Source organism: Dicentrarchus labrax, unplaced genomic scaffold, assembly GCF_905237075.1.
Source record: "Dicentrarchus labrax unplaced genomic scaffold, dlabrax2021, whole genome shotgun sequence".
NCBI lineage: Eukaryota > Metazoa > Chordata > Actinopteri > Moronidae > Dicentrarchus > Dicentrarchus labrax.
This window is the reverse complement of record NW_026136706.1, coordinates 940,634-954,714: the sequence shown is the minus strand read 5'-3', so window position 1 is coordinate 954,714 and position 14,081 is coordinate 940,634. Positions and strand designations below refer to the sequence as shown.

General features: G+C 42.1%; 2 protein-coding genes across 3 annotated transcripts in view; one reads left to right on the top strand and one right to left on the bottom strand.

Annotated features, from left to right (window-relative positions):
* LOC127365058 (uncharacterized) overlaps positions 1-14,081 on the bottom strand; it is a 205,371-nt gene that overhangs the window by 91,765 nt on the left and 99,525 nt on the right. Inside the window, exon 2 of one of the 2 annotated variants that reach the window (XM_051402789.1) lies at positions 10,059-10,077. The exons of the other annotated variant lie outside the window; for it this stretch is intronic. The gene's annotated coding sequence lies outside the window, so the exon portion shown is untranslated. Of the gene's footprint in view, positions 1-10,058; positions 10,078-14,081 lie in introns of those variants that run through there. 2 annotated transcript variants of the gene reach the window in all.
* Positions 1,510-2,780, top strand: LOC127365075 (olfactory receptor 6N2-like). Its single transcript, XM_051402807.1, has one exon. It carries the CDS (start codon positions 1,841-1,843, stop codon positions 2,765-2,767), a length of 927 nt encoding a protein of 308 aa, XP_051258767.1. The 5' UTR covers positions 1,510-1,840; the 3' UTR covers positions 2,768-2,780.

The following is a 14,081-nucleotide window of genomic DNA, read 5'->3' as shown; positions in this document are numbered from 1 at the left end:
TAAAATTAGCTTTGTCTTTACAATGTAAAAGTCTGTAGGTTCTGGCTGCAGCTTTAAATCAAAGATGTCCTTTAAAACATTTTCACATATAAAATATTATTTATTTTATGGCTTGGCTGAAAACTTGATGGTTATTATTTATTGAGATATATGCATCCACATTGCCCAGTATGCCCAACTAATCAGCATTTAAATTCAATATTTAATCAATAGTCAATGTCAATTCATTGCTTTCCATCTCACATTACAGAGTTGTAACTTAACCCTGACTGAGAGACAAGATAATTATTGTGTTATTTTAAAATGATGTGCGTCTGTGAGGAGTGCCATCACGCCCCCCATATATTGTCTGGACTGGTGCTGCTGGAAAGCACAAGTTTAATTTCATACACGCGCATATGAACTCAGCATGTGCAGCATGTTATCTTTTCCAAGCTACAGGTTAAACACTGCTGCCCTTTGGTGTTTATCAAACGGGATAAATGGTTTTATTTCACTCTCACTTTAGTCTCTCACTTTTATTTTAAATCGCAGAGCAGCCCTGGAAGACACAGAATGTATGGTCTTGAACCGGAACTTTCCTCAAGTTGCCTGCCCCCTCAAAATCGCCGCCTTGGGTGGGTCAGAACTAACATTTGTCACTTCCTACTAATACCTGGGTATCTGGCTCAACAGTTCATTCTCCTTTCCAATACAGGTCAACAAGCTGCTCTCCAATGTCAGAGCAATAATCTGTGTCCTGTATCAAAATAAAGCATTAGGTACTCACTCCCCAAAGCACACCATGGTTAAAATGACAATTCTCCCAGTCTTAGATTATAGCATCTTAATTTACCCCCAAAAGTCTTCTCAATAAACTGGACGTCATTTACCATACCGCCATCCACTTTGTAAAAGGTGCCCCTTTCAATTAAACTGAATTTAAATTCAACACTCATCACTGTAACCTGTATTCTCCAGTCAACTGGTTCAACTGTTCATCACTCCACACCAGGTGACAGACCCACCGCTATCAGTTCATTTGTAAAACTATCATTGGCAAAACCCCTTCATAACTCACTCAACACTCACTACTCAATATCTCCAACAGTAACCATAAATTGTGTTCTAGCAGATTCATACTTTGGACACTCCTAAAGTCTGTACCTCTTTCGGCTGTCACTGTTTTCTCATAGTGACTGGAACCAGTTGCAAACAAACGACCTGAAGCCTTAACAGGCACCCACACTCCACAGTAAGTGTCTGATGTGATTGATAGGAACAACAAAGCATTAAAGGATTAACAGAATAAAACAAAACTGTGAAAAATAATTACAATTTTAACCCTGGCCTTTAGGTCTCCTGAAAGATTGAGAGTTTTCCAAACTACTGAGCACCCCAGCCTACAAGTTCAGGCCTCCAGAGTTTGATGAACTTGTTTACATGTTAGCAGTTCTTGGTGACAACTTTAATGAGATCCATGGAGAGTGAAACAATCTGATAAAAAACATTCCACAGACTCTTTTTCTCTTGGTAAATTCTGAAGAACACACCGCAAGAGTGTTTTAAGGTCAGGTAACTGTACTCAGTGACAGTTCTTTTCTCAGGTTTTACTCGTATTTGTCAGTGATATAATCTGTTTTTGGCAACTTTAATGAATGATGATTTAAATGTAACATATGTGACTGTTATTGGCTATGTGGAAGTGGATACATCACATAATATATATCACGTAATATTTATGGTCAGGTAACTGTAAATGAAATAGACTCTCCAGTACAGGTCACATGTTTCCTCGTTTTTACTCAGATCTGCCACTTATACAATCTATAAGTCACACAGTTGTTTTTTGACAATATTAATGGATAATGAATTAAATGTAACATATTTAACCTTTGGTGGGCATGTGGAAGTGGACAAATACAGATATCTTTATTTTGTTGTTTTATTTGCAGTATATATTCTAATAATCTGCAGCAATTCCACTATTGTGTATCTTATCTGGATTCACCAAAACCTCCATGAGCCTATGTACATTTTCATTGCAGCTCTGTTAGTAAATGCTCTCCTTTTCAGCACTGCTATCTACCCAAAGCTTTTGTTTGACTTTTTATCTGAACATCAGATCATATCTTATTCAGCCTGTCTCTTTCAGTTTCATATATTTTATTCTTTAGGCGGTTCAGAGTTCTTACTGTTGGCAGCCATGGCCTATGACAGGTATGTGTCTATATGTAAACCTCTGCAATATGCCACTATCATGAGGAAAACAACTGTCAGTATTATCTTGGTTTTAGCCTGGGTTGTGCCTGCTTGTCAGCTTGCAGTGCCAACTGCTTTGAGTGCCAAAGAAAAACTCTGTAGATTTATTATAAATGGAATTTTTTGCAATAACTCAGTTTATAAACTCCAGTGTGTAATCTCAACAGCACGTCTTATACGAGATATGATCATCCTGCTTAATGTTGCACTTCTCCCTGTGCTTTTTATTGTTTTCACATACACCAGGATACTTATAATAACCTATCGAAGTAGCAGGGAAGTCCGGAGAAAAGCTGCCCAGACCTGTTTACCACACTTGATCGTTTTGATAAACTTTTCTTGTTTGTGTGCATATGATGTCATTATAGTTGGACTGGAATCTGATTTTCCAAAGATTGTACGTTTAATAATGACTTTACAGGTAATATTGTATCACCCTCTCTTTAATCCGATCATGTATGGACTAAAAATGAAAGAAATTTCAAAACACCTCAAGAAGTTGTTCTCTCCAGCCAAAATTAAATAATGTATTGACATAACTGATCAGTTTCTTGTTTCTTCTGTGATAATAAATCATCCATCCTCAGATGGCGTTTGGATGGTGTACACAGCAAAGAGTAACATCAACATCAATGATGTAATGACTGATCCATCTGTTGAAGTTAATATTTTAATATTTTTTATTTCATGCCATCACAAGTTTCATTCTGAATTTGTTTGTTGTGGTTCATTGTTGGAATTTGTGGGGGGTGAGAGAGAGAGAGAGAGAGAGAGAGAGAGAGAGAGAGAGAGAGAGAGAGGCAGAGAGAGAGAGCGAGAGACAGACAGACAGACAGAGAGATGCACAGCAACAACAGTATTGGCAATGGCAGTCAAGCAGGACCATGACAGGAGGCTCCACCAGGATCGATAAGAACCTGCGAGACGAGAAAGCACAAGAACTCCGGGGAAGAAGTGAAGTTAGTAACATGCATTAATGGGACATGAATGAGTGCAGAAAGAGAGAGGAAGGGAGGAGCTCAGTGCACCATGGGAAATCCCCCGATAGTCTAGGCCTATAGCAGCATAACTAAGGGATGGTTCAGGACTCACCTGATCCAGCCCTAACTATAAGCTTTATCAAAGAGGAATGTCTTAAGCCTACTCTTGAATGTGGTGAGGGTGTCTGCCTCCCGAACCACAACTGGAAGCTGGTTCCACAGGAGAGGAGCTTGGTAACTGAAGGCTCTGGCTCCTGTTCTACTTTTAGAGACTATAGGAACCACAAGTAGCCCAGCATTCAGAGAACGTAGTGTTCTAGTGGGGTAATAGGGTACTATGAGCTCTTTAAGATATGAAGGGGCCTGACCATGAAGAGCTTTATAGGTGAGGAGGAAGATTTTAAATTCTATTCTACATTTTACAGGGAGCCAGTGCAGAGAAGCTAGTACAGGAGAGATGTGATAATGTTGCCTAAAGGGAGCATATATAAAGTAAATAGTATTGGTCCAAGTACTTAAACCAGCTTAGTGCGGTTTCTTTAATGCCAATTTGATGCTCAAGTCTCTGTAAAAGAATATTATGGTCAATGGTGTCAAATGCAGCACTAAGATCTAATAATACAAGTACAGAGACAAGTCCATTGTCAGAAGCAATCAGAAGGTCATTATTAACTTTAACCAGAGCTGTCTCTGTGCTGTGATGAACTCTAAATCCTGATTGAAAATCCTCAAATAAACTATTGTTGTGTAGAAAGTCACACAACTCTTTGGCGACTACTTTCTCCAGAATCTTAGAGAGGAAGGGGAGGTTAGAAATCGGTCTATAGATGGCTAAAACCCCTGGGTCAAGAGTGGGCTTTTTAAGAAGGGGTTTAATTACAGCTACTTTAAAGGACTGTGGTACATATCCTGATAATAAAGAAAGATTAATCATATCCAGTAAAGAAGTGCCAATTAAGGGAACAACTTCTTTAAGCAGCCTAGTTGGGATCAGGTCTAATAGACAGGTTGATGGCTTCGATGAAGAAATGATTGAAGTTAACTGGTGAAGATCGATAGCAGAAAAACAGTCTAAATATATATCTAAGTTTACATTGGCAGAAGTCCCTGAACTTGGAGAGCCACTGATAACTGTTGATGGCAGTTGGTGATTAATTTTCTCTCTAATAGTAATCATTTTATTATTGAAGAAGCTCATGAAGTCATTGCTACTTAAGTTTATGGGGATATGTGGCTCAATAGAGCTGTGACTCTCTGTCAGCCTGGCTACAGTGCTGAAGAGGAACCTAGGGTTATTCTTATTTTCTTCTATTAGTGCTGAGTAATAGGCTCCTCTGGCATTACGGAGGGCCTTTCTATAAGTTTTAAGATTATCTTGCCAATTTGAGCGATATTCTGATAATTTGGAAGAGCGCCATTTCCTTTCAGATTTCCTAGCTATTTGTTTTAACTGGCGGGTTTGGTGGTTGTACCACGGTGCTAGTCTCCTATGTTTTAATAATTTCTTTTTTATAGGAGCGATAGAGTCTAATGTTGATCGTAGTGATCCCGTAGCACTATCGACAAGATTATCAATTTCAGAGGAACTAAAGTCGTTATAGGACTCTGTTAAATTCAGACATGGCATTGAATTAAACACTGATGGAATCTCCTCCTACAGTACAGTTGTATATCAGTTCTTCACAGCATGGGGATCCTCATGTTTCCTGGAGACAAGATTTAAAAAAAACTCCACAGTTCATCTGGCCTATTACCCTCTACTAGAGTGGAGGCGGCCTGTTCCATCAAGGAAAACTCCATGAAGTCCTTGCGCCAGTTCTCCATACTAAAACAATTTGGCCTACGTTGTTTCCAGTTCATTAAAATGATCCGTTTAACTGATAGAAAAGCCAGAGCAATAATTCTTTGTATAGTTCGCACCTAATATACAGGTTATCGGGCAGGGTTTTATATCTGTGTTAAGGACACGTGACAAGCTTTCAATAACATTCAACCAAAAACTCTTAACAGAAGGGCGGTACCGCAGTAAGTGCATAAGTGTACCCTCCACCTCACAGCCATGCCAGCAACATTTGGATAATGTGTTATCAAATTTATTCAGATTGCAAGGTGTAATGTAAGCTCTGTGTAATATCTTTATCTGTATAATTTTGTATCTGACACTTTGACACTTTTGTACAACTTGTAAGTGCTCTATCCCAGTGTGGGAGGGAAATAGGTACACCCATGTCACATTCCCATTGTAATTTAGTTTGGGAGTTTCTGTCAGGAGCAGCAGAACATAATAATTTATACATTACTGAGACTGTACCTTTCCTGACAGCAATTCCCCTTAATTTGTTTTCTAAATCTTTTTTATTCCCTATCTCTTTGGAGAGTAAAGGTTTCATGACAGATTTTATTTGTAGATATGATAGAAATTCTGCATCTATCAGTCTGAATTGTAATTTTAAGTCATTAAACGGGATCATTTTGCCATCACTAATTACTTGGCCCAGCTGACTTATATGACATGAGAGCTGTTAGGCTGGATTGTTAATTCTGGAAATGGCTTTGGGATTATACCATAAAACTGTTAAGGTTATGCCTTTGTTATAAGCTTTAAAAATGTTTTCCTCAAGCCACTCCCAACTGCCAATCTCTCTAATACTGGAATAGGCCCACTGCAGGGGATATCTAGAGTCATATGCTATATAATATTGGTATATATCTGGAAGTTTTAATCCTCCTTTAATTCTTGGGTTGGTACATTTTTTTTATTACTAATCCTAGGTTTTTTGTCCTCCCAAAGAAAACCAGAAAATAACTTCTTTATTACCTTAAACCAGCTAGGGGGAATTTAAGCGGTATAGAAGACATGAGAAAAGCCAACCTTGGTAATACGTTCATTTTTATGACTTCTGATCTTCCCCAGAGGGGTAGAGGTAAAACTGTCCACCTTTTAATGTCTTCCCTGACAGTTTTAAGCAGTTCTGGTGCATTTATATCAACAATTTTGCTAATTGGATTTTAATTCCTAGATATTTCATACCTTGGGGGGTCCACTTAAAAGGGGATGTGCCCAAATGTGTTTGGTAAGTGAGATGGCTGAGTGAAATGGCTTCACTCTTACTGTAGTTGATCTTGTATCCAGAAAACTGTCCAAATGTGTCAATAAGTTTTAGTACTTGCGGAATATAATACATTGGGTTTGATCATCAACAATATGTCATCAGCAAAAAGGCTGGCTTTGAAATCATAATCACTGACACTAATACCAGTTATATCCTTTTGGGCACTTAGGAGGCTTGAGGGCAAGTATAAAAATGGCCGGGGATGCTGGACAGCCTTGGTGTGTAGACCGATAAAGATGAAATAGGTCAGACTTTATGCCATTTGTTTTAACTGATGCAACTGGTTCATGGTAAAGTGCTTTTATCCAATTTATACATACCGGGCCAAAGCCATATTTAGACAATACATAAAATAGATACTTCCATTCTACTCTACCGAAGGCTTTCTCAGCATCCAGCGACACAGCTATCGCTCAAACCAGACAGTTATTGATGAACAGAGAACAGACTGAATGATGGCGGTGTAGAACTGGATCAACAGTTCCTGAGGCAGATTGAGCTTCCTGTGCTGGAACAAGAAGTGCATCCTCTTCTGGGCATTCTTTATGATGGTGTCTGTGTTGGACTCCCACTTAAGGTCCTGGGAGATTGTGGATCACAAAAACCTGAAGGTTTCCACAGCAGTCGAGGCTGTTGAGGATGGTGATACAGGACAGAGTTGGGGGGGTTCTTGCTAAAGTCCACTGTCATCTCCACTGTTTTGAGCATGTTAAGCTCCTGGTTGTTCTGACCACACCAGAGGGCCAACTGTTCAGCCTCCCGTCTGTATGCAGACTCGTCACCGTCTCAGATAAGGGCGATGAACATTGTGTTGTCTGCGAACCTTAGGAGTTTGACAGAATGGTCTCTGGAGGAGCAGTCATTGGTGTAGAGGGAGAAGAGCAGTGGGGAAAGCACACACCCTGTGGGGGTGCCAGTGCTAAATGTTCGGGTGCTGGATGTGATGTTCCCCATTCTCACTAGCTGCCTCCTCTTGGTCAGGAAGTTAGTAATCCACTGACAGGTGGAGGCTGGTCCGGGATGATGGTGTAGAACACTGAGCTGAAGTCCAGAAACAGAATCCTTATATATAAGTGTTTTTTTTTTACTTTTAACTCTTTATATTACACTAGCCGTGTAGAACTTTATATATTCTATGGATACAATGACTTTTTACGGACAACATAGCAGTGGACATCTTGCTTGCATCCTGCTTATTCAAGGGAGAAGCTGCTTTCCCTACAAACAATGGGACGTGCCGGCATTTTCCACCACATACCTGAGGAGCTGAGGAGGAGGCACCAAGGCTGCAGAGACCGCAGACGCAGCAGCAAAAGCAAAGGAGGGGGACTCGCACTGTTTATCAACAACAGATGGTGCAACCAGGGGCATATTACGGTGAAGGAGATTGTGTGCAACAGAGACATTGAGTTGCTGGCGGTAGGTATCAGACCGTACTACATGCATAGAGTTCTCCCACGCCATTTCTGTTGGTGTTTACGTCCCTCTGCATGCGCATGCAGAGACCGCGTGTTAAGTTATACACTCCACCATCGCAAGACTGCAAACACAACATCCAGACGCATTCATCGCCATCTCTGGGGATTTCAAACATGTGACACTGGACTCCACACTGCCAGACTTTCACCAGTTTGTAAGCTGCCCCACCAGGAAGAACAGGACATTTGACCTCCTTCATGCCAACTTGAGGGAAGCTTACATTGTCACTCCTTTGCCCCCACTGGGAAAGTCTAACCATAACCTGGTCCTGCTCTCACCACAGTACAAACCACAGATGCAGAGACTGTCCACAACCAAACGCTCCTTCAGGAAATGCTTTCCTGAGGCAGCGGAGGCTCTGAGGGACTGCTTTGAATGTACTGACTGGAGCGTCCTGCAGGAAGCACATGGTGAGGACATCAAGGGGGTCACACACTGCACTACTGACTACCTGAACTTCTGCATGGACGTTGTGGTCCCCACTAGAACTGTACGCTGCTTCCCCATCAACAAGCCCTGGATCACTAGTAATGTCAAGGACATCCTGAACAGGAAGAATAAGGTGTTCAAGGATGGTGACAGAGATGAGCTGAAGCGCAAACAGGGAAACTCAAGGTCCACCTGAGAGAGGTGAAGGAGGACTACAGAAGGAAGGTAGAACAGAAGCTGCAGCATAACAACATGAGGGAGGTCTGGGATGGCATGAAAAGCATCACAGGCTGCAAGAAGAAGGGCAACATCACAGGAGAGGGGGATGCTGGAAGAGCAAACCAGCTAAACCTGTTTTTTAACAAGTTTGATACACCAGCTCCCACAACCAGCGACGGCCCAATGCCACCACCATGTCCATCACCAACTCTGCAGACCACCCCCACCCTCCACACCCATGGACAGTTCAACCCCCCTCCCCACCACCATCACCAAGGATCAGGTGTGCAGAGAGCTGAGTAGGCTTTGTCCAAGGAAAGCAGCGGGCCCGGACAGAGTGTGTCCAAGGATGCTTAAAGCCTGTTCTGAACTAGGGGAGCCACTCCAGCATGTCTTCAACCTGAGCCTGCAGCTGGGGAGGGTCCCAGTGCTCTGGAAGACTTCATGTCTCATCCCGGTTCCTAAGAAAAAACAGACACTGACGTCACACATAATGAACGGCTGCTGCTCCATGTCCTCAGACCCCAGGTCCAGCACGCACAAGATCCACTGCAGTTTGGATACCAGGAGAAGGTGGGCGTGGAGGATGCCATCCTCTATCTGCTCCACAGGGCCCACTCTCATCTGGACAAGGAGAGCGGCGCTGTGAGAATCACATTTTTTGATTTCTCCAGCGACTTTAACACCATCCGGCCGCTCCTGCTGAGAGACAAGCTGGCAGAGATGAGGGTGGAACCACTCCTGGTGACTGAAGGGCTGCACGTCAGACACTGTGGTCAGCAGCACCACAGGGGACCGTGCTCTCTCCCGTCCTCTACACCGTGTACACATCTGACTTCCAGTACAACTCCGGGCTCTGCCACATGTAGACATACTCGGACGATACTGCGATAGTTGGCTGTATCAAGGATGGACGGGAGGGGGAGTACAGGAGCCTGGTTGAGGACTTTGTGAGGTGGTGCAGGTCCAACCATCTGCAGCTGAACACCTCCAAGACCAAGGAGATGGTGGTGGACTTCAGAAGGAAGAAACCACATCTCCAACCCGTGTCCATCAAGGGGGTTGATGTGAAGCTGGTCAGGATAAATATCTGGGGCTGCAGCTGGACGACAAGCTGGACTGGACAGCAAATATGGACACTTTACACAGGAAAGGGCAGAGCTGTCTGTACTTCCTGAGAAGGCTGGGGTCCTTCAATTTTTCAATTCAATTCAATTCAATTTTATTTGTATAGCGCCAATTCATAACAGAAGTTATCTCAGGACACTTTTCAAATAGAGCAGGTCTAGATCAAACTCCTTATAACATTTACAGAGACCCAACAGTACCACCATGAACAAGCACTTGGCGATGGGGGAGACAGAGAGACAGAGACAGACAGACAGACAGACAGACAGACAGGTGCACAGCAACAACAGTAGCAACAACTACACTAATAGTAGTGACTGATGATGATGACAACAGCAACGATGGGGGACAATGAGCAGTGACAATAGTAATAATAGTAACTGTAGTAATAATAACATTAATGATAATAATAACAATAATATCAGTGATATTAGCAATGTCAGTCAAGCAGGACCATGGCAGGAGGCTCCACCAGGATCCATGAGAACCTGCGGGGAAGTTAGTAACATGCATTAATGGGACATGAATGAGTGCAGAAAGAGAGAGAGAGGAAGAGAGCAGCTCAGTGCATCATGGGAAATGAGTCTCTAAGGTTTTTGCGGCCGAGTACAAGAATTTCATTTTTAACAGTTTAACATCAGAAAATTGCAGCTCCTCCAGGATTGTATGTCCTTAAGACATGTTTGTAATTTAGATAATTGATTAAATTAATCGGGCTTGATCGATAGATATAACTGCGTATCATCTGCATAACAGTGAAAGTTAATGGAGTGATTCCTAATAGTGTTGCCTAAAGGGAGCATATATAAAGTAAATAGTATTGGTCCAAGTACAGAACCTTGTGGAACTCCATGACTAACTGTAGTATTTATGGAAGATTCATCATTAACGTGTACAAACTGAGAACGATCTGATCAGTATGACCTAAACCAGCTTAGTGCGGTTCCTTTAATGCCAATTTGATGCTCAAGTCTCTCTAAAAGAATATCATGGTCAATGGTGTCAAATGCAGCACTAAGATCTAATAATACAAGTACAGAGACAAGTCCATTGTCGGAAGCAATCAGAAGGTCATTATTCATTTTAACCAGAGCTCTAAACTCTAAATCAAATCAAATAAGCTATTGTTATGTAGAAAGTCACACAAGGGTTTGGCGACTACTTTCTCCAGAATCTTAGAGAGAAAGGGGAGGTTAGAAATCGGTCTATAGTTGGCTAATACCCCTGGGTCAAGAGTGGACTTTTTAAGAAGGGGTTTAATTACAGCTACTTTAAAGGACTGTGGTACATATCCTGATAATAAAGAAAGATTAATCATATCCAGTAAAGAAGTGCCAATTAAGGGTACAACTTCTTTAAGCAGCCTAGTTGGGATCGGGTCCAACAGACAGGTTGATGGCTTTGTTGAAGAAATTATTGAAGTTAACTGATGAAGATCGATAGCAGAAAAACATTCTAAATATATATCTAAGTTTACATTAGTTAAAGTTCCTGACCTTGGAGAGCCACTGATAACTGTTGATGGCAGTTGGTGATTAATTTTCTCTCTAATAGTAATAATTTTATTATAGAAGAAGCTCATGAAGTCATTGCTACTTAAGTTTATGGGGATATGTGGCTCAACAGAGCTTTGACTCTCTGTCAGCCTGGCTACAGTGCTGAAGAGGAACCTAGGGTTGAGTAATAGGCTCCTCTGGCATTACGGAGGGCCTTTCGATACGTTTTAAGAATATCTTATCAAATTGAGTGATATTCTAATAATTTGGAAGAGCGCCATTTCCTTTCAAATTTCCTTGTTTTATGCTTTAACTGGCGGGTTTGGTGGTTGTACCACGGTGCTAATCTCCTATGTTTTAATAATTTCCTTTTTATAGGGGCGATAGAATCTAATGTTGATAGTAGTGAGCCTGCAGCACTATCGACAAGATTATAAATTTGGGAGGGACTAAAGTTGTTATAGGACTCTGTTCATTCATTCACTAAAACAGCTTTAGAGGACAGAGACCTGATATTTAACAGCCCACATTTCATTCTCTTATTTTGTGCTACTGAGGAGTTAGTTTTAATTTTTATTAGGTTTTTATGTTGAACTCCTCTTGTTTTTATTTCTTTAAATAATTTAGGTGGTCGGGGGACAGACACAGTCTCTATGGGGTTTTGGGTGGGTGACTGTTCTAAAGAAAGAGCAGAGAAGTGTGTAAGACAGCAGCTCTGCTTCCTGGTCCTAACTCTGGATTGTCAGGTTTCAGAAATAAACTTGGTCATATTCCTAGATAAGAGAGCCGCTCCGTCCAGCCATACAAAGCCACCATTGAGTGTTGCTAATGTAGCTAGCGTGAGTGAACACTTTGTAAATAGTGAAAAGTCGCTAAAAGAAGGAAGTAGCTCCAAGGGCTTAGGTAGAACTAGTCTACGTTTAAATGTTAAGTGGGAAAATAACCGTTGTAACGAGTAAAACAAAAACGTGACACTCTCTCTCTCTCTCTCTCTCACCCCAACTGGTCGAGACAGACGACCACCCACCTAGAGCCAGAGGATCTTTCCTAGGTTTCTGCCTTTTAACGGGCAGTTTTTCCTTGCCCTTGTCGCCAAGGTCTTGCTCATGGTGGTACTGTTGGGTCTCTGTAATTAATGTTAAAGAGTTCGGTCTAGACCTGCTCTATTTGAAAAGTGTCCTGAGATAACTTCTGTTATGAATTGGCGCTATACAAATAAAATTGAATTGAATTGAATTGTAGCGAAACGAGGGTGGGATGATTAGTTATCAGTTATCAGATGATCTTTTCCATTTTATTTGTTACCGACAACGCCACCTTGGGTTAGGGCCCAAGGACCCGTACTAAAGGTAAATTGTCACCTCTTACAAAAGGACACTCAGGTTCGTTCACTCAAGGAGGGCAGGAGACAGAGTTCAATGATCACATACAAAATTTGATTGTGTAAATGAACACAAAGTTTGGCACAAACGAATAATAGGAGACTGGAGCCCAACTAGGGAAGGGAAGGGGTACCGGCTGAGGCTTACCGGCTGGAGAAGGGGTCGACAGGGGAAAGTGATGTCCAAAAAAGAAAGAGGAGAGCACCCACTCACACAGCAAAAACGTGACGTGCACACAAAGAAAATCTTGAACGAGGCTCACGCACACACAAGGGATCACCACCACCACCCAGGGGAACCACCACCGCCACCGTCGGCCTTCAGCTCTAGGAGAAGATAAGAGGCACAGTTAAAACAAACAATATCTCTTGACATAAACAAACTAATGAATAATCAAGGAACTGAAGAGTATTGATTTACATTAATCAGAAATCAATCAAACCAAAGAAAAGAGTCTCTGGCCAGAGATATCAACTCAACAGTAACCATAATTAACCCACTTTGAACTCAAATAAAGGAAGGCTCAAATTGAGAAGTTCCCCTCCCAAATAGAAATTAAATAATTACAGTAATTACAGTAAACTTCTAAAATAAACAAAATTACCCAAACAAAACAATAAGCAACCAAACTATTAAAAAGTTGCTCAAAAAGAAATTATACTGCTACTGAGAAAATAAATAAACATTTACACCACACATTGGCAGATTACCCTTAAAAACACACACACACACACACACACACACACACACAGTCCAAACAAGTGGCTGAGAGTCCCAGCGGAACTCGCAATGGCCTACCCGAGCAGCAAACATACACACACCACACAATCCCACGCACAGCAGCAGCGGGAAACAGGGTCAACAGCAGGAAGCAAACCGACCAGAGACAGCTGACAGGACTTCGAACCAAGCCAACGAAGCAACAGTAGCAACTAAGTAGTAATGAAAGCCGAAGTAGCAGCGGCAACAGCGAAGCAGTAGCAACGAAGCATAAACTCCGGTCCCCAGTCCGGTTAATTTGCATCCCGTCCAAAGAGGGACAGGGGTGAAGAGGGTCGGCGTAGCAGGGGAGACAGCCACCACGTATCATGCGACCAATTCAGTTCAATTCAATTTTATTTGTATAGCGCCAATTCATAACAGAAGTTATCTCAGGACACTTTTCAAATAGAGCAGGTCTAGACCGAACTCTTTAACATTAATTACAGAGACCCAACAGTACCACCATGAGCAAGACCTTGGCGACAAGGGCAAGGAAAAACTGCCTGTTAAAAGGCAGAAACCTAGGACAGATCCTCCGGCTCTAGGTGGGTGGTCGTCTGTCTCGACCAGTTGGGGTGAGAGAGAGAGAGAGAGAGAGAGAGAGAGAGAGAGAGAGAGAGAGAGAGAGAGAGAGAGAGAGAGAGAGAGGCAGAAAGAGAGAGCGAGAGACAGACAGACAGACAGGTGCACAGCAACAACAGTATTGGTAATGGCAGTCAAGCAGGACCATGGCAGGAGGCTCCACCAGGATCCATGAGAACCTGCGAGACGAGAAAGCACAAGAACTCCAGGGAAGAAGTGAAGTTAGTAACATGCATTAAAGGGACATGAATGAGTGCAGAAAGAGAGAGG